The 26,737-nt window shown below is 37.7% G+C and overlaps 1 protein-coding gene across 3 annotated transcripts in view; it reads left to right on the forward strand.

Annotated features, from left to right (window-relative positions):
* The window catches only part of ADGRB3 (adhesion G protein-coupled receptor B3), an 862,679-nt gene that overhangs the window by 800,118 nt on the left and 35,824 nt on the right, over window positions 1-26,737 (forward strand). For all 3 annotated transcript variants that reach the window (XM_062187566.1, XM_062187568.1, XM_062187567.1), the window contains 4 exons: window positions 4,084-4,182; window positions 4,493-4,664; window positions 18,825-18,920; window positions 20,366-20,405. In XM_062187566.1, coding sequence (XP_062043550.1) covers window positions 4,084-4,182; window positions 4,493-4,664; window positions 18,825-18,920; window positions 20,366-20,405 — 407 coding nt within the window. The remainder of the gene's footprint in view (window positions 1-4,083; window positions 4,183-4,492; window positions 4,665-18,824; window positions 18,921-20,365; window positions 20,406-26,737) is intronic.

Below are 26,737 nucleotides of genomic sequence, written 5' to 3' on the forward strand. Positions count from 1 at the left end.
TTAACTAAAGAAACATTATCAGGAGGCTAGTTGATTAATTTAATTTGTTTCTGTAACTCTAAAAATTGACCATTTCAGGTTGTTTGAATGTACATGCATACAAACAATTTCTTATGAAACTGGTATTATTTAGCACTGAATATAATACAAAGATGTTTCTTCTCCTATTCTTGTCTATTTCTTTGTTCCTGTCTTCTTTTTATAATGAATGATTTGATATGGCCAAGTGTAGTTATTGCTTATTCACTTTAAAAGAATGAAAAATTTGTTCTCTCTATATTAATAAATAAATAAATGCAATAAAATTTTAAAGTAGTATGCAGCTTCATAAGCTTAATAATACCTAAACCATATTATGTTTTTTCTAATACATAAAATACATTTACCAAGGGAGGATTCATTGCAAATAATACTACATCTTATATAAATGATAATTAGAAAGAATAAAAACAAAATAAAATAGCATGTGTTTTTTAGAATATCTTAGAAAATTTAACTTTCTCTAATTTTCTGCAATGGTGCTTTCTTACATATAGTTTTAAATTGCTTTACCTTCTTACTTGATATTAAGAAAACTAATTTACTAAGATCATCTATAAATTTCATGAGATGTTTCCAAATAGAAGGAGCCACATTTTCTTTCCAATGAATTTTTTAGATAATAATAAATCAGATAAATGATTTTTCCTAAAGAAAATTGGAAAAAGAACTAGAACCTATATTTTAGAAGACTTGTAGTAATAATGAGAGTAGACAGGACTTGGAGAGACAGTAGTGATTTGACCCATGTTCCTACCCTAGTGCACGAGTGGATATTGGTTACAACTGAACAAATAGTCAATTTAATGTTTTTTAAACTTTGAAATTTTTAATTTATAAGTGCATAATTTTCTTTATATCAATGAAATTATTTTATTGTAGCAACTCAATTTAGCATCTAGACTACATATTTTTCACGTTAATATCATGGAGGTCATATAAACTGAGAAACATGTTACACCTCTGGGAAATTTATTTTTCTTTTACATCACTCACATCCAATAATGGCATGCCAAATGTGTCCAAACAGTTAGCATCAGGCATAGTTTTCAACAGTTAGCTCTGGTTAAGGGAAGTATATATTAAAAAGCATAATTAAAAGTCAGCCTCACCAGCGCCACGGCTCACTAGGCTAATCCTCCGCCTTGTGGCGCTGGCACACCGGGTTCTAGTCCCGGTCGGGGCGCCGGTTCTGTCCCGGCTGCCCCTCTTCCAGGCCAGCTCTCTGCTGTGGCCAGGGAGTGCAGTGGAGGATGGCCCAAGTGCTTGGGCCCTGCACCCCATGGGAGACCAGGAGAAGCACCTGGCTCCTGCCATCGGATCAGCGCGGTGCGCCAGCCGCGGCAGCCATTGGAGGGTGAACCAACGGCAAAAGGAAGACCTTTCTCTCTATCTCTCTCTCACTGTCCACTCTGCCTGTCAAAAAAAAAAAAAAAAAGCTAAAAAAAAAAATCAGCTTCAAAATATCTCCATTAGAAACAAATAAGCATTTTGAATACTACTTTAAAATTTGTCAGAAAAACTAATATTTACACTAAATTATAGTTTTTCAGGATAGAATACTTGCTTAAATCATGAACTGAAAATTATTTTTCAGTAATCTGGCTTTTCAATCTTACTTCAGAACCTAGAAATAAAATATCCTTAATTTGAGAAAGATCATATTCATTTTCCAAGTATAAACCCTAAATAGCCTATATTCTTTGGTAAAGAAACCAATAAATGCCTATGGTATCTTGGCTTTCCATGCCTGAAATTGCTACCTTTTAAAAACTTACCATCAGGCTAGTGCTGTGGGTAGTAAGCCAAGCCTCTGCCTCAGTGCCAGTTTGAGTCCCGGCTGCTCTTCTTCCAATCCATCTCTGCTATGACCTGGGGAAACAATATAGCCCAAGTCCTTGGGCCCCTGCACCCACGTGGGAGACCCAAAAGAAGCTCCTGGCTCCTGGCATCAGGTTGGCTCAGCTCTGGCCATTGCAGCCATTTAGAGTGTGACCTCTTTCTCTGTCTTTCCCTCTCACTATCTGTAACTCTACATCTGAAGTAAATACATGATATACATACATATGTACATAAAATAAATAAAACCATGCATTTACAAACTAATCATATCAGACTTTTAAAACATTGAAGAAGCTCAAATGTATAGTTAGAGCAGTGGAGGTCAATTAATCAGAATAATCTACAGAAGTTTAATAAAGACAGATGTCTGGATCCCATTAACTTAGGGTGAGGATCCCAATTAATGTGAGATTGGGGCCAGATAGATAGCTGATGGGCAGCCACTGTGGAGATGAAGAGCTAAGGTAGCCCTTTGGGAGTCTATCATTCCAAACACTTTGGCTTGCTCAATGATGTATTTGTAAACTAAACTGAATGGACTATTGGTCATGAGTTCTCTTTTTCAAGATTTATTTATTTATTTGAAAGAGTTATACAGAGCGAGTAGGATAGAGAGAGAGAGAGAGACAGACAGACAGAAAGGTCTTCTACCCAATGGTTCACTCCCCAACTGGCCGCAACGGCCGGAACTGTGCTGATCCGAGGCCAAGAGCCAGGAGCTTCTTCCAGGTCTCCCACGAGGGTGCAGGGGTCCAAGGACTTGGGCCATCTTCTGCTGCTTTCCCAGGCCATAGCAGAGAGCTGGATCAGAAGAGGAGCAGCTGGGACTCAAACTGGTGCCCCATGGGATGCAGGCAGTGCAGATGGTGACTTTATCCACTATGCCACAGCACCGGTCTCGGTTATGAATTCTTTTACAAGTTTGAACTCATGTGTCTGGCTGGTCCATATGGCCTGACTTGGACTAGCAGAGTAAGTCATTTTGTGTCGTACCCCCCCATCCATACACAACACTTAATTCTTGTATTTTTCTCACAGGATCCACTATTGAATCCACTTCCTTCATAGCTTTCAGATTTATTATCTCATCTGAGTACTATTCACAAATATGTACACTTATTTAAACTAACTAAGTTATAAGCATATTACAATTTTCTCTGTTCTGCCACTTTTGTTATAGACAAAGCAAGGAAGCTCACTATGACATTATGTTGAAAACCTACAAGGCAAACGTATTTTAGACATAAACACGACTACATGGGTAATGGACTAGGGAAGCAGACTGCAGAAAATTGTTTCAAGGTGTTTTGAATTTTGATTAAAGTAATTTGTTTTTGGTTTTTCCTAATAGGTTTATGATCTAACAAACACATTATTTTCAATGAACAATTCTCTAAAGCAAAATGTGTATAAACTTTTTTCCATGTAGCAGATTTTGCTTCTAGGATATAGTAAATGGAAATGTAGATTTACTGCCAAAATCCTCTAACCAAAAAAGACCTTTCAAATACTGTGAGGTCAGAGTCTACAACAAATGATTAGAAATAGTATTTTGAACTCAATAATTATGTTGTATTAAAGCAAACAAACTATCATTCTTTATTATCAACTAATATTTCATCAAGTTTCATCAGCCCCTATATTCAGGTCATGCAAAAATATGAAAAATACATTGATGCTAGAAGAAATTTCAAAATATGAACCTGTTGATATAAAAGCTATTTTTCCACAATTGAAAACTGTAAGATGTATACCTTCCAATATTGAACTTCTAAAATAAATGTTTATTTATGTTTTAAAAAGTTTTAACTAATTTATGTGCCTTCTGCAAATGACAGTGAACATTCTTGAAGACAGTCCTCACAAGGGTCTGAATAAAGGGTTTTCACTGTGTGTCTACACAAGAACATGCTTATGTTTAATTCAGTATACTGGACAAATTTGATCTGAAGACACAAGGGCCACTTGTGGTATAAAAAATGGAAATAGCTTTGCATGCAACAAAGGCCCATCTTATTAAAAGAGAAATGTTATAAAGATAATATGTAGTGTAAATGCATCTTTTAAATGTCCTAGGACATTCATCTTTGATAAATATACTTTCTGCATGAAATTGTATTTAAGATCTAACTTAACGCAGCAACTATTTTTGGTGACAATTCAATATTTTGTTCTTTTTGTGGGTGTTCTGTTTGTTTGCAGTCAGATGAGTGAGCCTCATAGCGGTTTGACGCTCAAATGTGCCAAGTGTGGAGTAGTTTCAACAACAGCTTTGTCAGCCACCACCGCCAGTAACGCCATGTTAGTCCCAATCATTTACATCTTCTTGTTACACAACTTTTACAGTGCATGTGAGAAAATGCTATGATGAAAAAAAAAAAAAACTGTGTTTGCTAATACTAGAGTTAAGACCATACTTAAATATTTATAATTGGCAATTGCCTTTGTAATTATTGTGGAATAGTCTATAAGATAAATGTTATCTGCCTTGTGGTTTCCAAGTTAATGGTCTTGGTGCCACATACAAGAATGCTTTGTTGAATGGGGGTTTGGTTATGTCCTGGGGCATGACATGCAGCTACGTAATGTTGCTTTCTCTGTCTCTCAACAGGGCATCTCTTTGGAGCTCCTGTGTGGTGTTGCCCCTTCTGGCTCTGACATGGATGTCTGCAGTTCTGGCTATGACTGATAAACGCTCCATATTGTTTCAAATACTTTTTGCTGTGTTTGATTCATTGCAAGGCTTTGTTATAGTCATGGTCCACTGCATTCTTCGGAGAGAGGTAGGAAATACAATTCTTGAGAGGGAGAGAGAGAGATATGAATGGGTATTTCCTTGCTAATATATATGCTGTTTTGTTTTAATATCTTTATCTTCAGATTAAAGCTAATGTTTCCCAATGACAATTACTCAGGAGCCAGAGCAGCAGGGAACTTTTAAGATATATTTCAGAAGGGTCCTGGCCCTCTGAAAGTGACAAATTAAAACAGATGGAACTATACAAAGGAAAATACAACTGGAAGTGCCACAAACCAAACAAACCAAGGATAGTAGATTCAGGAGAGGCCATGTGGAGTGATGGGCATACATCAGGCTGTTAGAGAAATTTGTGGCTAAGAAGGTGAGGTAGAATTTTTCAAAAGAAAAATTCATACACATAAGACGATAATATTTCTTAACCTCATTATCTCATGCTTCTACACACAACACAATCTCGTTCATATTAACTAATTTTATTTTATATGGAAATGTTGAAGATTAATGAATACTACTTTTGTCTCCATATGAAATGTGGTTAAAGTCACTAAAAAGTAGTAATTTTGATATGCACGTCTATGTGCAGAAAATATGAGAAATGTACACAGTAGGGTATGACAGACAGTCATTGTCTTTAACAGTGGTGGACGGACAATCACAGAATTTCTCAGGGTTATGATTGAGATTTATTGTCAGCAATGAGAGAAGGGAAGAAATCATCCTTCATGAAGGGAGACACTAACTGATGCCAAATCTATCCAGAACAGCAAGAGCTTTCAGACTTGAGTTGTTTAGGGTTAAAATGTTTTCCCACCATGAGAAAATTATTCTGAATGCTTGCAAGCACTGACACGGTATTTACAAAGTTTATGAGTCATTTTAGTGTTTACTCTGGGGATGAATGGGAATGAATGGATGAAAGGCTGACATAGTGCTATGCTAGTAACTCTGAGAAAAGAGTCAACTCTGTCGTTTTACATTATATAGCTTGTTTGGGAACTTTATTGTGATGTGTACAATTGCAAAGAGATGCATGTACAAATGAGCACACACCACATAGTTTTTACAATCCTATGTGAAGGCAACCAAAAGCTTTTACCTGACATACCAAATGTGGAGAACAGTATTTCTGAACTCTTTCAACAAGGTACATGTCAGCAATAAACCCACAGGTGTATTCTAGGAACATTCTATGATGAAAACAGATGAAGAGTGGCTTCACATTGCAAAGGTATGAAGGGTGTCTCATTTAAAAATCTGGTGTACCTTACTGTTGCCAAGCCCTACTGTAACCTCATTACAATATCAACATTAAAAATCTTTCAAGTGTCAAATTCTTTATAAATCAAAGGAGTAAATGTTACAAGGAAATTGAAATGACAACTTGGATTATGTTCTTCTCCAACTATAACTATCTTGTGGGTGGTTTGTATTATAATCTGTAATATGTTTAAATAGCAAAATTATCCTAAAAGAGTAGACACATAATGCATTTTTAAATATAACTTTGCATATTTATGGGTTACAGTATGACATTTCAATGTATGTAAACATTGTGTAGCAATCAAATCAGGGTAGCCAACATGACCCCTTCTTTGACATTACTTTATGATTGGAACCTTGGAGGTCCTTTGATTGACAGTTAGGGAGGAATGGTTGCATGTTGTCAGTAAGATACTTCTACATACCTGCATGCAATTTTAGTAAGATATTAATATCTTAGGTGTTAAAGGGTACAAAAGAGCCCATCTTTATTCAAGCTGTGCTTATGTTTATTAGAGAAAGAGTGAGAGGGAGAAAGCAAGAGGGGGAGGGAGGGAAGGAAGGAGCAAAGAGGGAGAGAGAGACTCCCTCTCCTAGTTTATTCCTCAAATACCCGCAACAGCTTTGGCTAAGCCAGGGCCCAGAGCCAGGATTTGGAAACTCAGTCCAGCTCTCCCAGGTGGGTGGCAGAAACCCAAGTATTTGAGCCATCATCTGCTGCCTCCTAGAGTGTGCATTGGCAGGAAGCTGGAACTGGAAGCCAGAGCCAGGACTGCAATCCAGGCTTTCCAGTATGAGATTCAAGCATCTTAACTGGCATCTTAACCACAAGGCAAACAGCCCACCCTAAGCATCTTTTTCTTCAGAAATAAACATCTAGATAGTCTTATTATGATCAAAATAGGCAGGTTTTTAAGTGACAGATTTATAATGGCTTATTATCAAATCTTGCTGTTTATATGAAGAAAAATACTTGTCACAAAAATTCAGAACTTTTCCTTACTAGCTAATTGGACTATTAACTGTCAAAAACATGATTTAAAGGTAATTAAATCAAATCATTAAATAAATGCTTCCGCTAAAGTCAATGTCTGTAAATACATGTTTTCTGTATTAATGGAGAGTAAAAACATGAGTGTTGCCTCGGTTACTGTTACATTTTCAATGATTAATTCAAATTAAATGATTTTAAAGCTGATAAATTCATAGCAGATTGTCACAACAGTCTTTACTTCCAAAATTGAAATGAAAGACCACATTTTGCATATTCTTGAACTGAACTTTAAAAGTCTCCTATAATATCACTACACATACACAGAGCAGATTTTAATTGTAAGACAAGTCCCCTACAAAATTCCTAAGGGAAAATTGTTACTGAAAGACAAAAGGCCTTTGTTTGAAAGGGGTTTACAAAGTCCAAGGAAAATATCTTTATATGCCTCCCTGGACTCACAGAAATTCTTTTTGGCTTCCTAAATATATATTTCCTGATATTAGCAATGGATCCATCTTATATTACTTGTGGTCATATTGCACAAACGTTAATCACATCTAAAATGGAAGAAGCATCTTCCCATATCCTCTGTATCTCCTGTAACCTAGAATTCAATAAAAATGAACCAAATAAAATGGATTACATAGAAACTTGTAAAATAGTGGGTAAGAACTCATATCTGTTAATCTGCCGGATAATCCAAGGGAGATCCTAGGAGTAACAGTTCTGTCTTGAGTACATTTTCATTCAGATATTTTCATCACAGTAATTCAAGATAATTCTTCTCTCTTAAAAATATATAAGCAGGATAAGATTTTTTGAGTAGATAAATATATAAAATTCCTATTTCTATGTATTTTGATATGTAATTTGGTTCTTTTTAGTTTTTTTTTTTTTCTTTTAGACAGGCAGAGTGGACAGTGAGAGAGAGAGAGACAGAGAGAAAGGTCTTCCTTTTGCCGTTGGTTCACCCTCCAATGGCTGCCGCGGCCAGCGCACTGCGGCCGGCGCACCGTGCTGATCCGATGGCAGGAGCCAGGTGCTTCTCCTGGTCTCCCATGGGGTGCAGGGCCCAAGCACTTGGACCATCCTCCACTGCACTCCCCAGCCACAGCAGAGGGCTGGCCTGGAAGAGGGGCAACCGGGACAGAATCCGGCACCCCGACTGGGACTAGAACCCGGTGTGCCGGCGCTGCAAGGCGGAGGATTAGCCTATTAAGCCGCGGCGCCGGCCTTCTTTTTAGTTTTTATTGATTAGTCTGATATGAATTTAAAAGGCTTTAACCATATTTACTTGTGCTGTATTTTTATGGAGGAGTAAGGTATACATATGGAGGAATATAACCTTATGGTAGGAGAAAGAGAAAAGAAATGAAATACAAACTGGTATTTTGAGTATGGTGTTTATGAAGCCTAATTCATTTAAAAGTGCCTTTGTGTTTAGTGAGTTCAGTGTTAATACTAAAATCATTTCAAATCAGGAGTGAAGGAAGAAATGATCACTCTGGTTGTGCCAACTTAATTATATTCCAATTGATAAAAAAGCATATTGAATATGCTTTTTAAAATAACATAACTATTTGTTCTATCTTCTGACCTAATATCTTAATATTTAAATTTCTTAAATGGTACATTTTTGAAAAGATAATTTCTCCTTCTGGAATACTTTTTTCTTTTGAATTACTTTAGCATGCTTCCATAAACAGAGAAAAAAATGAGAGAAGAATTTTAAAAATTAAACTGTCTGATTTATCACAACACATTACTTTCAGCAACAAAACCTAAATCTTAGAAACTAATAATCTATAATATAGCCAATAAGATAAAATCTAATAGAGCAAGTATAGGTGTTTTCTTCATTTATGCATCATTTGTTGATTAGAATTCATTTGGATTAAGCAGGTAACAACACATTCTATTTACTATTCTCCACATTGCTATGGAAATTGAAACTACACAAGAGTTATGGAACCTTTGAAATAGTTACTGTTGCTAGGAGACCACTTTCTTGGTGCCTGCACATTCTTCTCATCTCTGTCTCTGGCTGATCCTGGCTCTAAGACAATCTTACAGCTTGATGTCAGACAGGGAAAATAACAAGATTGTGATACAAAATAAGCTACAATAAAACACTTTCACTAACAGGAAGGGAAAAAGGAAAGTACTTAAATGGATAATTTTGTGTGTGAGGATCCTGTGGCTGCTCAGTGGCATCCATTACAGGGCCAAGCTCCTCTTTCCTCTTTCCGAAGCACTGGCAGGAGATCTATGCAGCCCCACATGAGGTCCCCGAATCCTTCAAACCCTGTGAAGCTATATTGTACCAAAAGGTTTAAAATAAGCATGAACTGTTTTCTTCCTTCCTCCCCTCCCCCAGCCACCCCCATTTTGACCAGTTTCCCATTTGGCTTTATTATTTCTGTAAGGAGTACAGTCAAAATGATTTGTAAGCATGCGGTCATGAATATATACAACATACAAGCATTCTCACCTATATAATCTAAAATCAATATGTTCCTAAGGAAACTACTTAGAAACACAAATGAAAACAGTAATAATGAAATAACTAGACAACAATATGAAGAGTCCATATAGCACACAGTTGAAATGACAAATTGTATGAAAATTACGTTTTGACCATTTTTAGAGAAATTAAGTTTGACTCATTAGTATGGAAGCAGGTATCTGTGCCCTCAATGACTAATGGGGCAGGATAATCAGCTAGTGTTTGAAGATGAAGGCATAGCTGTTAGGAGACTTCAGAACTTATCAAGGACCTGAGGAGATACTAGGTTGGAGGATTAAGAAAGTAAAGGTTTCAGGTGGAGGAAGCTACAAATTACTAATATATGTCTTACATGGAATGGAACCTGTTGTGAGTAGTACAGAGTGTGATTCTTCTTTAGACAACATAGAACACCAAGAGACATAAAGCAAATGATGGGATCCTGGACACCACTGTCCTTTGTTTTTTTGTTTTGTTTTTAAATATTTATTTTATTAATTTGAAAGCAAGAGTTACAGAGAGAATTAGAAACAGAGAGGGGTCTTCCATCCACTGGTTCACTCCCCGGATGGCTGCAACAGCCAGAGCTGCACAGATCGGAGTCAGGAGCTTCTTCCAGGTCTCCCAAAAGGGTTCAAGGGGTCCAAGGATTTGGGCCATCTTCTACCACTGTCCCAGGCCATAGCAGAGAGCTGTATTGGAACAGGAGCAGCTGGGACTAGAACCAGTGCCCATATGGGATGCTGGCGCTTCAGGCCAGGGCTTTGACCCGCTGTGGCACAGCGCATCCCCCTGTCCTTTGTTTTTAATAGCTGGTAATGCAATGGTGAGAGAAACGTCATACTGATAGCATGCCTTCCCAAGAGTTCAGTGAATGAGTCCTGCCAGGCATTGCTATCACAGAGATCAAAACTCTGGCATGTCTGCCAGAGAGCATACAATCACAGCTTGCTGTTACCCAAAATTCTTCTTGGGAGCCTTGCAGTGCTCTCCCAGCTGTGCTGCACTCTGAGTAGTAGCACAGTGCTTCTGTCTGCAGTGCATAGAGCTCCTGGACACAGGCATGTGGTCGGGCAAGTTTCACCTTTCTCTCCTTCCAGATGGCCAAGCTCCCGCAATGCAGCATTGAAAAACTGCTAACAATAAGTTCAATATGTCTTGAATAAAGGTTTAAAGTAAAAACTGATCTAGTTGTGTCATATCTTAACTAAATCCTAAAAGTTAGATTATAACAACTTAATTCCTGGTAAGCTGAAAATAATTTTTGGATTCATTCCTTTGTTTAAACTATCCTGTTCTTTTATCAGTAAGGCCGTAAAGGGGGAATAGAGTGGTGCTGTGGAAGCAGGATTGACTTTCACTTCAAACAAACCAGTTCCATTCCCAGCTCTGCCACTTATTGTAATGATCTTGAAGCAAATTACTTAAGCTCTCTGGGCACCAGAGTCCTTATCAGTGGTATTGGGATAATGTGTGTCTCAAAGGAAATGGCCCAAGGCTGAAATGAAATATCCCCCCATGAAGGCATGGGCTTGTGATACATGGCTTATAATTTCTCCTTTCTTCTTTCCTATTTGCATTCTGAAGAAATGTGACTACATTTTTTTTCAGATGATGTATGGTGAAACATCACCTAGAGAAATGCATATTCAATACCCCCCTTCCCTCAAGCTGATGTAAAAGAGTATTTTGGAATTAGGAAGCTAAAACAATTTCAGAGATTACACGATAGATCGTTTAGGTGTTTGAGAATTTCAACAGAAAATCATTATGTCTGAAATTTGAGGTCGCAGTCCATATTATTCTTCATTGGATAATAAATGACAAAAATTTATTCATTTATTTATTCAGCTATCAGAAATGTCATGTAATACTTTCATAATGCATCATAATGTGAAATTATTCATGCTGCTTATGCTGACTGGCATAATATATATATGAAACTAAGAGCAATCTTACTCATTCAATGACTAGATTATACAAAATTCGATATGATTTTTAAGATTTGAGCCATTTGTTGAAATATGAACAACACAAACAATAGTAAATGTGAGATGCAGGGGGAAAAAAAGTAGACCATATAAGAAACCCTCCTGCCTCCAAGGAAACAAACTCAAATAATTACCAGAATATAATTTTATTTACTTTCCTAACTTTAAATGATCCTTCAGACTCAAAAGTCAAGAAGAAAAACTACAGGTAAAACTCTCCTCTTAAAAAGTGGAGGCACAGGTTTGAGCAATGCAGAAGACAAAGGCAGAGCCTGTTTCAAACTGTAGCTCTTTGCTGCAGGTTTCTCTAAATTGCGACACTGCCAAACATGGCTCAGTGAGCTTCCCCAGCAATCTCTAAATCTGGCACTGACTTCACAGTGAAACTCTGCCAGCTGCCTTTGGAGGAAGGACCAATTGAGAAGCGTTCAGCCTGCTGCTGCTGAGATGAACCGAATCCCTCTCCCCACGGGAGAGAGACTCAAGCCATGCCCCTACAAACCTCTTTGAACTCATGTCAGCCAGGAATCCATGCACAAGAAAGGCTGTTGAGAGCTACTGCCGGCAGGAGCCAGTCAAGACAACTTAGGTGGTAGAGCTGCATCCTTCCTCATGAGACAACCCCCAAGGCTTATTGTTCTCATTTCACCTTATTTCTGAAGATGATTTTTGTCACTTTTTTTTCTGCTTTACAACATGCCATAAGATTTTCCTTTAATTTCCCCAAATACTCCAAGGCTAGTTATATATTTGTCCCTAGCTATTCCCGTGGATATTTAACCCTTTGCCTATCATTTGATGTGAAATATGTGTTGCAGAATATTGTAAAAAGAAGAAATTTTGAAGTCTAGATTTTAACTGCCATACTTTATGTTAAGTATTTAATTGTTCCTGGTAGATTTGTTTACAAGTTGTATCTACTAATCATATGTAGCTTTTAAAAAATGTTAATTTCATGAAAATTCCAAATTATAATGATTTTTAATACCTAATAACAAATTTTAAGTTTGTTACATAAAATAATTTTTTTCTCCATAAATATGAAATCAAAGACCATTATTGTCTAGCATTAATATGATTATTGGAATAGAAGATTTTAATTTCAGGATGGGATAATTGGATATAGAGTGCAGTTTTATCTATTTTTAAATTTTTTAATGCTTCGTTTTATCTATTTTTTAAATTTTTTAATGCTTCTACCTTATCTGGAATTAAGGTCATTTAAACTTGGTTATTTTAGAGTTCCAGTTATTTTTCATCATCACAATTCACATAGATTCACCAAAGACAAAACTCTGTGTACCTCATAGGAAATTCAATTAATTTCCAAAATATCTCCAAATAGTTGTGGATCCTTGTACCAGCACTGCCTTGTCTGCAGCAGCATCTTCTGTGATAAACAAAGTGTAGTGTGTAGTCTAATCATTTTTCCCTGACAGTGTTGGACAAATATTCAAGGCCAACTCATCAAGATTGCCCCAGTGAACTTTGAGGAACTTCTTTTAATTAAATGGAGCATTTGGAATCAAGTGGAATGTCTCCTGAAAATCTTCCTGAACTAGGGTATCAGAGGCACTAAAAAGTGCCAGAGAATCTAATACTTAAAATGTGGCATTTATATGACCATTAAAATGCCCTTGAATTTACTGGAGACTTTTTATGCTTTTCTGTTCTATATTTCTTCTGAGCATCATTGACTGATTCATGAAGCTGACATCATTCTCTGTTGTAGAAATGCCCTTAATCCACTCTCACATTTGGAGTGTGGTAGTTGAAAGTATTGATTTTGTATGTTTGTGTTCTAAGCAACTGTTAGATTTCTTTTGTATCTCCTCGAACATTTAGATAGTGGAATTTGCAGAGAAACTGACAGAAGTTGCTTGTCCATATTTTCTTGTAAACATGAAATATCATTGACAACTAAACTCTGAAGGTCTCAAAATAGAGTGATTAGCGAGGGCCAGTCAAATTAACATTTGATATTACCAAAATGTTTCATATTTTATATATGCTGATATTTACAAATAGTTTTGGAAGCAATCTTTTTATGACAAGCTACCAGAAGGCAACATTTCTAACATATCATTTATCTTACTTTATAAATTGTTCTACTTTAGTAGATGCATTTGGGGCATAAACAGAAAATATGTACCTATTTTTCTGACACTGGCTCTTAAGATTATTTTGTCCGGGGCGGGTGCTGTGGCTCAGCAGATTAATGCCATGGCCTGAAGCAACAGCATCCCATATGAGTGCCGGTTCTAGTCCCAGTTGCTCCTCTTCTGATCCAGCTCTCTGCTATGGCCTGGGAAAGCAGTAGAGGATGGCCCAAGTCCTTGGGCCTCTGCACCCTCATGGGAGACCCCAAGGAAGCTCCTGGCTCCTGGCTTCAGATGGGCGCAGCTCTGGCCATTGCGGCCAATTGGAGAGTGAACCATTGGATAGAAGACCTCTCTCTCTCTCTCTCTCTCTCTCTCTCTCTCTCCTCTCTCCATGTAACTCTGACTTTCAAATAACAAATAAATAAATATTTTAAAAAAGATTATTTTTCCTAAAAACAGATATAGTTTCTTAGTGGTTTCCCCAATTCAAATTTCCGCATAATAGAAAATATGATGATCTGGCAAATTGCCAATTTTTGATTATTAATGTATCACTTTATAACCTACAACATGATTTCTTTTTTTTACTTTTATTTAATAAATATAAATTTCCAAAGTATAGCCTTTGGATTACAGTGGCTTTCCCCCCCCCAAAACCTCCCTCCCACTGGCAACCATCCCATCTCCCACTCCCTCTCCCATCCCATTCACGTCAAGATTCATTTTCAATTATCTTTATATACAACAGATCAATTTAGTATATGCTAAGTAAAGATTTCAACAGACTGCACCCACACAGACACACAAAGTGTAAACTACTGTTTGAGTACTATTTATACTGTTAATTCACATAGTACAACACATCAACGACAGAGATCCTACATGGGGAGTAAGTGCACAGTGACTCCTGTTGTTGATTTAACAATTGACACTCTTGTTTGTGGCGTCAGTAATCACCTGAGGCTCTTTTCTTGAGTTGCCAAGGTTATGGAGGCCTTTTGAGTTCACCAACTCCGATCTTATTTAGACAAGGTCATAGTCAAAGTGGAAGTTCTCTCCTCCCTTCAGAGAAAAGTACCTCCTTCTTTGATGGCCCGTTCTTTCCACTGGGAACTCACTCGCAGAGATCTTTCATTTAAGTTTTGGTGTTTTTTTTTTGTGTGTGTATGTGTTTTTTTTTTTTTTTTTTTGCCAGTGTCTTGGCTTTCCATGCCTAAAATACTCTCATGGGCTTTTCAGCCAGATCCAAATGCCTTAAGGGCTGATTCTGAGGCCAGAGTGCTATTTAGGACATCTGCCCTTTTATGAGTCTGCTGTGTATCCCACTTCCCATATTGGATCATTCTCTCCCTTTCTATTTATATCAGTTAGTATTAGCAGACACTAGTCTTGTTTATATGATCCCTTTGACTCTTACTCCTGCCATTATGATCAATTGTGAACTGAAATTGATCCCTTGGACTAGTGAGATGGCCTTGGTACATGCCACCTTGATGGGATTGTATTGGAATCCCCTGGCATGTTTCTAACTCACCATTTGGGGCAAGTCAGCTTGAGTATGTCCCAAGTTGTACATCTCCTCCCTCTCTTATTCCCACTCTTATATTTAACAGGGATCACTTTTCAGTTAAATTTAAACACCTAAGAATAATTGTGTGTTAATTACAGAGTTCAACCAATAGTATTAAGTAGAACAAAAAAAAATACTGAAAGGGATAAAGTATTAAGTTGTTCCTTGACAGTCAGGACAAGGGCTGATCAAGTCATTGTTTCTAATAGTGTCCACTTCACTTCAACAGGTTTCCTTTTTGGTGCTCAGTTAGTTGTCACTGATCAGGGAGAACATATGATATTTGTCCCTTTGGTACCAGCTTATTTCACTCCCCATGATGTTTTCCGGATTCCCCCATTTTGTTGCAAATGACCAATTTCATTTTTTTTTTACTTCTGTATAGTATTCTATAGAGCATATCCCATAATTTCTTTACCCAGTCTTCTGTTGATGGGCATTTGGGTTGATTCCAGGTCTTAGCTATTGTGAATTGAGCTGCAATAAACATTGAGGTGCAGACAGCTTTTTTGTTTGCCAATTTAATTTCCTTTGGGTAAATTCCAAGATGTAGGATGGCTGGGTTGTATGGTAGGGTTGTATTCAGGTTTCTGAGGAATCTCCAGACTGACTTCCATAGTGGCTTTACCAGTTTGCATTCCCACCAACAGTGGGTTAGTTTCCCTTTTTCCCCACATCCTCTCTAGCATCTGTTGGTAGATTTCTGTATGTGAGCCATTCTAACCGGGGTGAGGTGAAACCTCATTGTGGTTTTGATTTGAATTTCCCTGATTGCTAGTGATCCTGAACTTTTTTTCATGTGTCTGTTGGCGATTAGCATTTCCTCTTTTTCATGTGTCTGTTGAGGTCTTTGGCCCATCTCTTAAGTGGATTGTTTGTTTTGATGTTGTGGAGTTTCTTGATCTCTTTGTAGATTCTGGTTATTAATCCTTTATCTGTTGCATAGTTTGCAAATATTTTTCCCATTCTGTCAGTTGCCTCTTCACTTTCCTGACTGTTTCTTTTGCAGTACAGGAACTTCTCAATTTGATGTAATCCCATTTGTTAATTTTGGCTTTGACTGTCTGTGCCTCCAGAGTCTTTTCCAAGAAGTCTTTGCCTATGCCTATATCTTGCAGGGTTTCTCTAATGTTCTCTAATAATTTGATGGTGTCAGGTCATAGATTTAGATCTTTAATCCATGTTGAGTGGATTTTTGTGTAAGGTGTAATGTAGGGATGGCGCCAGGGCTCAAATAGGCTAATCCTCCACCTGCACCGGGTTCTAGTCCTGGTTGGGGCGCCGGATTCTGTCCTGGTTGCTCCTCTTCCTGTCCAACTCTCTGCTATGGCCCAGTAGTGCAGTGGAGGATGGCCCATGTCCTTAGGCCCCGCACCTGCATGGGAGACCAGGAGAAGCACCTGGCTCCCGGCTTCAGATCAGCATGGTGCGCCGGCCGCAGAGCGCCAGCCACAGTGGCCACTGGGGGGTGAACCAACAGAAAGGAAGACCTTTCTCTCTGTCTCTCTCACTGTCCACTCTGCCTGTCAAAAAAAAAAAAAAAAAGTGTAATGTAGGGGTCTTGCTTCATGCTTTTGCATGTGGAAATCCAGTTTTTCCAGCACCACTTGTTGAATAGACTGTCCTTGCTCTAGGAATTGGTTTTAGATCCTTGATCAAATATAAGATGGCTGTAGATATTTGGATGATTTCTGGTGTTTCTATTCTGTTCCATTGGTCTATCCATCTGTTTCTGTACCAGTACCATGCTGTTTTGATTATAATTGCCCACAACCATGATTTCTTGATCTAAACAGGATAAGCTTAAAACCATTCACAACTAAAAAAAAAATAATAATTAGTTTGTCTTTGTCGTATCTCCTTCACTGGGAAAAGCAGAGTGATTTTTGCCCTAAATATTAAATAACAAATTCTTCAATAAAAGGTGATTAGGCTATATTTCACTATATCTGTACTTTCACTGATGTGTTTGAAACAGGAAAGAAAAAATTGCCATGTGAGTTTATATCAGACAATTCCTCATTCTTTTAAAAGACAATCTCATGGGGCTGGTGCCATGGTTAATCCTCCACCTGCGGCGCCAGTATCCCATACGGGCGCCGGTTCTAGTCCCGGCTGCTCCTCTTCCAATCCATCTCTTTGTTGTGGCCTGGGAAAGCAGTAGAAGATGGCCCAAGCCCTTGGGCCCCTGCATCCACATGGGAGACCAGGAAGAAGCACCTGGCTCCTGGCTTTGGATCTGCGCTGCTCCTGCTGTTGCGGCCATCTGGGGAGTGAACCAGCGGACAGAAGACCTTTCTCTCTTTCTGCCTCTCCTCTCTCACTGTGTAACTCTGACTTTCAAATAAATAAATAAAATCTTTAAAAAAAGACAGTCTCCTATATTAGAATCAGAGTGGAAAGGTGGCCAGAGTATGCTGAGTCCATTCCTCAGCCCCTTATTTCACAACCGTTATGACTATGTCACCAGCACAGAACCTGAGAAGGAGAAAGGAAGTGAATGGAAGTCTCTTTGGACTGACTGGCCAGTCTATGGTGGTGATTACACTCAGTGTCACTTTCCAGATCCTGAAGTTTGGGAGAGAGGATGCTAATGATATGAAATGAGTGATAGACAAGGAAGGAGCCTAAAACAATAAGCTCAGTGTTCTTTGCTTTTTTTTTTTCTTCTGGGTAATGTGTATATTATGCCCCTCTCACATGAAAATAGTGACAAGATATTTAATATTTGTGCTGCTCATATCAAAGATCAGTTATGTTTACCTTGGCAATCTCTATAATGATGCTTCTGTAAAATAGTGGAAATATGACACAGTCTGTGCTTTATTTTTTCATTCAATAAAAGTGGCTACAACAAAGAAGGGGAATAGGCATTCTATGAAGCCAGGGAAACAAAGTACTAGTAAAATGACCTTGCCATTGACCTGGCATAATAGCTACTTGTGGAGATGTCTGTCAACAGCTTGTAAGGAGCCTAATGAACCACAGGAAGTGAGATGGATGTGCTGCTGCTGAGGCATCATCTGATCAGAGTAACTGCCAATTACTTCTTGTGTTTGTTATTCAGCCATTCATGTATATTGTCTCATTCTTTACTAAAGGACTCAATGTAAAGCTCTCAGAACTTCCTTTGCTCTTCATTCACTATATGATTATAAATAGATATGAAGGAAGATTAGATGTGCTAAGTAATTTGTTTCTGAGACAATCAACCAGAAGTAGAGAACAGTTTTGTTTCTCTTTTGTTTCATCGTGCTCTATTTTTGCATCAGGGCACATAGCACTTGAAGGAGACTAGAAATGGTTTCCCCAAAGATCCCTTACATGAAACATAAAAGGAAAATTCCTACAGCAATCCCTATCGAAAGATACTCATTACCCCATTTTTCACAAAGTTTAAAGCCGTTATAAGGATTATGCCATCCCAAATAGAAAATTATCATTGAGAAACAGACTTACTGTTTGCAACAGTAGAAATAAATATTCTCTCTGGGAACAAGTATTGAGGTTGAGCCACATAGAGCCATTTTAAGAGCTAAGGAGTTCCTTATACTTTCTTCTACATATGATGACAAGTGTCATATTGCCTTGGCACAGAGCAAAGTTCAGGTGCACCTGCTTTTGTATTAAGAAATAAACAACATGGGTATTAGATCATAAAAGCACAGATAACCAGTTTCTTTTAGTTGATTATCAATATAGACAGTGTCAGTCACTATCAACAAAGAAGAAAATTAATGTGGTTTTTCCCTCCCACAGGTTCAGGATGCATTTCGATGTCGATTGAGAAACTGTCAGGATCCAATCAATGCTGATTCTTCAAGTTCTTTTCCTAATGGGCATGCTCAAATCATGGTGAGCTTTTATTTTCCCTCTGTTAATGAAGTCATGAATTTTAAAGGGATAAACAAAAATCCTTGTAAGTTAGTAGCAAAACCCCATTTTGAGTGACTTTGGCTTTAGTTCAGTAACAGATTTGGAATATTCTAAGGTCAAATAAGTATTCTGCCTGGATTGTCTGTTTTGTTTTTTTGTTTTTTTTTTTTTTTTTTTTTTTTTAGCTCCCTGTAAGGTTGACTATTGGGGTTCTGTGTAACAATGAAGAATATTTTCATCCTGCATGGAGTTAGGGATAATTGTTTGTATGTAGCCTTTTAAAAATATATTATAACACTATGAACCTGTACTACTCTAGAAGCATGGTTCTGGGCCTTGATTGCACAATAGACTCAACAAAGAAATCATGCACCAAACCAATTAAATCAGAATCTCAGGGATGAGACCCAATCATTGGTGGGTCCAACGAGAAGCTTGTTCTGAAATCTAAGAAGTAGCCACCCTTCTGGTGAAAAGTCAGTTTTCCTAAGCGCTCTGACTGGAATTAAGGGATACTTAAACATAAGCACTCCTGTGTATTTTAGGAATGAGATAGGATTCAAACAATATCATTAAAAGCAGGGATTAAATATTAAAATTTTTAGATTTGTTTTGCTAGTAACTTTTTTTGGCCTGCATGACATAAAAATAGGCTAAATGATCTATGTAGGACTTGAGAAAGAATCATTACTTTCTTATTAAGAGCAAAGAGATAATTACTCAAATCTCTGACTTAAAATATTTTTTAAAATATGTAAAATATTTCTGGGTAAAGGTATATAATTGGAAGAACTTATTTAAGGCAACCAAATTTAATTTTGCCAATTAAAAATCAGCTCATTTGTTAAAAAATGAACAAGAAAGTGAAGGGAAGTATGATGATAGAGCTAAACCTTAGCAGGTTCTAGGTCAGATGAATAATGTTTAATCTTTAATTTTGTTTCTATACCTGAAATCCTGCTGTCACATTTCAGTGAAAATGAATCATTAGAAGAGCCTAGTTTGAATATTAAGGATTTGACAAACAAGTATTTTAAGATGTTGCATTACAAAAATTATATTCAGATTGGGTATTTAAAAATAATTGTCAAAAGCATTTAAGAAGATTCTTGATAATGCAAATACTAATCTACTTGTTATGGTTAGGGAATTACTATACAATCCTGTTCTTTTACATATGATTGTCAGTTTCCAGACTAAAGATGACACTAGGTATTGTGTTGCTTTATTAAAATTTTTATTCCATGTTTCCATTGATTTTATTCAACATTTGGTCTCTAGGAAATACTTTTGAAAGCTTTGCACAAAACAATTAACTGGTACTGCCTAGTCAGATATCTGTGCATTTCAGATAATTTGATTAGTAAAATGCACTTGAGGTCTTCGTTAAATGATGATCTATGCCTTATTATTTTTTGTTACAGACAGACTTTGAAAAGGATGTAGACATTGCTTGCCGATCAGGTAAGAATATTTGGATTTTGAAAATATAATCTTTAGGGATATTGAGTTATTTCTTGAATATTTATTTTAATAAAAATGGTAAAGTTTATGTCTCACATATTCATGTGCATGAGTAAATAAAATTTTTGAAGTGGAAGCATTGTAACAGTAGAAATGTGTGTGTGGAGGGAGAGCCATAAAGGAGAGAGACAGAGAGAAAGAGAGAGGAGGAATAATAGAGAAACTAAGAATGGTTCATTTGGAGCCCCATGACAGGAGAGAAAAACTGGTGTGGAGGCAAAAGACTGATTGCACTGAAAAATGCCTGTTGAGTGTAAGGTTAGCCTCTCTCTGACTCATTTTCGTCAAGCATGGAACCTGGGTTGTTGTAAGCATAAGACAGAGGTGTGTGTGTGTGTGTGTGTGTGTGACGGTTATTATGTTTTTAGAGAGCACCAAGAGATTCCATGCAGCACTTCTGCTTAGAGTACTGAAATTCCATTGTTCTTCAGTCTGTGACTAAATTCTCACCACAGTAGATGGATGGCTTAGGAGTTTTAAAGAAAACTACATGTCTCATTGGGTAGTTCAGTTGTTTGAAAATCCTCCATAGGAAAAATTACCTCATTTTATTTTTTATTCATTGGTATTAGTGCTGCCTTCTAAAACAAAATTGGATACCTATTTGATCTAAATACACAATATCTGATAGCAACAATCATTAGCTCAATTTAAGTCATTTTTCTCCAGATTGTACAAGTCATGTCTCATCACTGATTCCTTCCACACATGGTAACTGAGATAGCCTCCAGTCCATCAGTAATTTTAAATTATGGTATCCAAATGTATACCTTCTTATTTATACTTGCCTAGTATTTATCACAATTGGTTCTTATATTAATGCATCTACATTTTAGTATGATTTCTATTGCAGTACCAGTGTCAACTTGTCATCTAAATTTCCTAAGACTTTTTATAAAAACTGCCAGGACTTCCCCAAGTCTAAGATTATTTTTCCCCCCATGGGAAACATGATTTTTATTTGGTTGAAAAGTACTGATTGTTTGAATATAAAAATATACTCATTCACACACAAATTAAAAAATAAACAGAATAGCTATATTCACATCAAAAATCTGAAACAAAAGCATGATGACTGAGAATACTTCTATTGTATTTTAAGATTGATTACAAAGCAGAAGAAATTAAAGCATGGTGGTATTGACATAGACATAAACAAACTTATCAATGGAATACAAATGTAGTACCCAGAAACAGGCCCATACACAACAAGTTTATTTGTGGCAGAAGTGGTTTTGAAGGTCAGTGGAGAAATACAAGCCTTTTTAGAGATGAAGATAAAACATTGGAAATTTGAATAAAAACAAAAAAGTGATCAAATTCCTATGCTGGAAATTTTAGAGTCCAGATTGTTTGAAACTTTGATTTTTTGAATGCCTGTCAAGAATGCCAAGAAGGCTCAAAATCCAAAATATCTGGTTGAAATAAGATTCCTTAAAATCATGACATAACATAGACCAAATTTGATCACTGATACAAGGTGATTATTCAAACTTTGAAAATAAGCACATATTTCAATAACCCATAGCTCTTAATAAAAATTCAGCTGTTTTTGAACAATTAGAATTTAACAGACATCAAGAGAACATAATAGATTACTTTAACACATTGCTTTAACAGAGCATCAGAGTTTAATTCTATGTCAAAGAGAAATTGAGCTTCCTGTGATCTTTTGCTGTGAGGTTTCCTTCCTTTATCTTCTTTCATATTGGTTACCATGTTTCTGTGTTTCTGTGTGTAACACATCTTTAAGCATCTTTTGCAGTGCAGGACAAGTGGCAACAAATTCTTTCAGTTTCTGTTTGTTATGAAAAGTCTTAATTTCACCTTCATTCACAAATGAGAGCTTTGCAGGATATAATATTCTGGGCTGGCAGTTTTTCTCTCTTAGTACCTGGGCTATGTCTCGCCATTCCCTTCTAGCTTGTAGGGTTTCTGATGAGAAGTCTGCTGTGAGTCTAATTGGAGATCCTCTGAGAGTAATCTGATGTTTCTCTCTTGCACCTTTTAGAATCTTTTCTTTATGTTTCACTGTGGTGAGTTTGATTACAACGTGTCGTGCTGAGGATCTCTTTTGGTCATGTTTATTAGGGGTTCTATAAGCTTCCTGTTCTAAGATGCCTCTGTCCTTCTCCAAACCTGGGAAATTTTCTGCTAGTATCTCACTGAAAATGCCTTCTAATCCTTTCTCCCTCTCCATGCCTTCAGGAACTCCTAGAACCCGAATGTTGGGTTTTTTAATAGTATCCTGTAGATTCCTGACAATATATTTTAGATTTCTAATTTCTTCTTCTTTTCTTTGGTTTGCCTGTTTCCTTTCCTGTTCTCTGTCTTCTAAGTCTGATATTCTCTCTTCTGCTTCGCCCATTCTGTTTTTAAGGCTCTCTAATGTGTTTGTCATTTGATCTATTGAATTCTTCATTTCATTATGATTTCTCGTCACTATCACAGTTTCTTGTTCTACTAGTTGTTTCATTTCATTTTGATTCCTCCTTACTATTTCATTTTCACGAGAGAGATTTTCTATCCTGTCCAGTAAGGATTTCTGTGGTTCAAGAATTTGTTTTTGAGAACTTCTTAATGTTCTTATCAATTTTTTGAGATCCGCTTCTTGCATTTCTTCTATCTCATCATCTTCATAATCTTGAATTGGGGTGTCTTTTTCATTTGGGGGCGTCATAGTGTCTTCCTTGTTCTTGTTACCTCGGTTTTTGCGTTTGTTGTATGGCATGTTGGAGATATTTGGTTTCTTCACTGTGGTGTTTTTTCTTGTTATACTATGGCTCTATATTAAGTGGACTGTCTGCTTTCAGTGGAGCCTTAGAGGCTTGAGATGAGTGTAGACTAAGAGCTGTGTTTGGTTCCTCAGGGTTGAGGGTGTGTCAAAGATGACACTCCTAGGTTAGGCATGGTAAATCTTTTTTTCTTTCTTTCTTTTTTTTTTTTGATTCAAAAGGGAAGTAATTCCACACAGCTGAACATAATTGGAGGTAGTTAGCAGGCGAATGATATACCCACAGGAGCCAGAGATCGGAAGCTCTTTCCCAAGGACCACACAGGGAATCTCTGCTGCCCTCGGTGTGGGCTCCAATTCTCCTGCAGTCTCCCACTGGGTCACCAAGTTAGATCCTAATCTCCTGTTATTTCACCCCTCCCCCCAGAGTCAGGTGTTTCTGCTAGGCTCAGGGCCAGTGCAGACCTGAGGTCGCCCTGCTTATGACGTAGGTCCAAAATGGCGCTTGCTCTTTGTCTTGCAGACCTTTGAGGGGTGAGCGGAGAGAGAGAAACTCGTGTCCGTGTCGGTCACTTTTTTTTTTCTCCTCTCTCTCTTCTAGTTAGCCTGGTGAACTTTTCCCCACGGAGTTTCAAGCCTCATTCCCTCTAGTCTCCTCTTTCCGCTTGTCCGCTGGTGTCTCGGGCTATTGAGGTTTGGCTCACCTCACGTTCCAGCGCTGGTGTGTTGAGTCTGCCACTGGTGTCCCGAACTTGGGCTCCCACGCTCTCCATGCAGGTCCACTGTGAATCACTAGTTCTGGAAGAGTTTCCTCTGCTGTTTCTTCCCCTACTCTTCCTTGACCCTGCAGTATCTCCACTTTTATTAACCTGTGTCTTGCCGAACTATCAATGTGCTCCCTTCCTATTCCGCCATCTTGGACTCAGATTATTTAAAAGTTCTGTTTTGGATACGTTTTCTCTGGGGGGAAAAATCTGATACTTGCTTTTATTTCTGCTGTTAACTTACTACCTTCAGGTTAGCATACCACCCATTTGAGATTAGCCATTGCAAATGCGATGAGAATACAGTCTGAGCTTCCTTGAAACTTTGAAACTTCTTTGAAAGGTATTGAATGGCAACAGACCTAAGCTAGAACCATTCTTTGTTCAGTGTGTTAGCCTCTGCCCTCCAGCACATTCTCTTTGTGAGAGGTTTTCAGATCTATCTTTTAGCTACTAAACATCTACAGTGAATTTTAGATCACAGTTTGTCATGGGCACAACAATGTGATAGAAAAATCTCATCTTCTCCTTCATGAATTTATCAAAATATGTAGAGTATGGTCATAGTAGAGCAGTAAAATAACTGTTGTGAATTAGAAACTCATAGTAGACCTGTGCAGAGAATTAGAAATCGTGTCTTTTTGAAAATGTAAAAAAATGGGGTGCCGGCACCATGGCTTACTTGGCTAATCCTCTGCCTGTAGCACTGGCATCCTATATGGGCACTGGGTTCTAGTCCCAGTTGCTCCTCTTCCAGTCCAGCTCTCTGCTGTGGCCCAGGAAGGCAGAGGAGGATGGCCCAAGTGCTTGCGTGCCTGCACCCGCATGGGAGACCAGGAAGAAGAACCTGGCTCCTGGCTTTGGATCAGCACAGCGCCAGCTGTAGCAGCCACTTGGGGGGTGAACCAATGAAAGGAAGATCTTTCTCTCTGTCTCTCTCTCATTGTCTATCTCTGTTGAAAGAAAGGAAGAAAGGAAGAAAGAAAGAAAGAAAGAAAGAAAGAGTAACAAAATGTTGACAAGATACAATCTCACGAGTGTTTACTTTCCAGAGTCTACCATTTCTTTCTTTGGATAATTTATAAAACATTTCCCTTTATTCCGTCCCCCACAGTAACTGTTCACAAACCACTAGCCATTGCACCAGTTTCCACATTTACATCCAAGATGAGATGTAATTTGTTGGGTCCCAAAAGTCTGAATTTATTTACAATTATTAGGTATTTAATCTCCAAACTTCTACCCTCAATTCTTTTCAACTTTTTTTGTACTCTTTATAATTTTCTTTGCTAGAAAGGCAGTGCAAAAAAAGACAGTTCCTTCTTTAATAACTATTAACATTAAACCAGTGCTAATCATAGTTTCCACAACAGCAATCTTAGTATTATTCAGAAACTTATTAGAGTACTGTGAAATGTACATAATTAAAACTTTTAAATGGTTTTATTTTCTGTATTTTTGATTGGTGTCCTTTTTAGTTTAGCTTATTAGAAGATGTCTGTACGTGTTGAAATAACATTCAATTTTAAAGTCTCAATGGACTCTGGAGGTTGGCGCTGTGGCATAATGGATAAAGCTGCTGCCTACAGTGCCGGCATCCCATATGGGGTGCTAGTTCGAGTCTTGGCTGCTCCACTTCCAATCCAGCTTTCTGGTATGGACTGGGAAAGCAGTGGCAGATGGCCCAAGTCCTCAGGCCTCTGCACCCACATGGGAGACCTGGAGGAAGCTCCTGGCTCCTGACTTTGGATCAGCACAGTTTCGGCCATTGCAGCCAACTACTGAGTGAACTAGCAGATAAAAGACCTTTCGCTCTCTGCCTCCTTCTCTCTGTAATGCTGCTTTCAAATAAATAAATAAATCTTTAAAAAAAATTAATGGACTGGCGCCGCGGCTCAATAGGCTAATCCTCCGCCTTGTGGTGCCGGCACACTGGGTTCTAGTCCCTGTCGGGGCGCTGGATTCTGTCCCCATTGCCCCTCTTCCAGGCCAGCTCTCTGCTATGGCCCAAGAGCTTGGGCCCTGCACCCCATGGGAGACCAGGAGAAGCACCTGGCTCCTGCCTTCGGATCAGAGCGGTGCACCGGCCGCGGCGGCCATTGGAGGGTGAACCAACGGCAAAAGGAAGTCCTTTCTCTCTGTCTCTCTCACTGTCCACTCTGCCTGTCCAAAAAAAAAAAAAATTAATGGACTCTGAAGAACCTTTCTCCAATTTGTGTTGAAATTAACTTTAATAAAAGTAGAGTATACATCTGATTATGCAAAATATCCAGGTGCTTTATTCTCTGGTTTGGTTTTCGTTTGCATAGTACCTCTAACAACTTGATTAATTGTATTCAAAAGTCTCATCACTTCAACATCATGTTTTCCTGAGTAGATTGTGTGGATGAGTCTATGTTGCATTTTCTAAATGTGGATGTACAGTTTAAGCAAGTCTAAGAGGCAGGCAGTCTCTCATACAGGGGAGATACTACTTTGTAAAAATAGTTATATTTCCCCAAATATTTAGTCTATATAAAAATTTTCAGTAAACATGGCTGTATCATTTTTAAAATTGTTAATAATAACTCATGTTAAACCTGTACAAAAATAAATGTTTTTCATAGAAATTCAGTTTATGAAGTCAATACTCAGTGCTAAAACTTATTTATAATTTAGATTAATAAAAGTAAATTTATATATAAATATTCTTAATGCAAAATAATAGATTCTTATAATTTTCCTTCAAGTTTATTTTTATACATCTTGGACTAAGTTCTGTTTGAAATAAAGAA

This window comes from Lepus europaeus, chromosome 3, assembly GCF_033115175.1.
Source record: "Lepus europaeus isolate LE1 chromosome 3, mLepTim1.pri, whole genome shotgun sequence".
Lineage (NCBI taxonomy): Eukaryota > Metazoa > Chordata > Mammalia > Lagomorpha > Leporidae > Lepus > Lepus europaeus.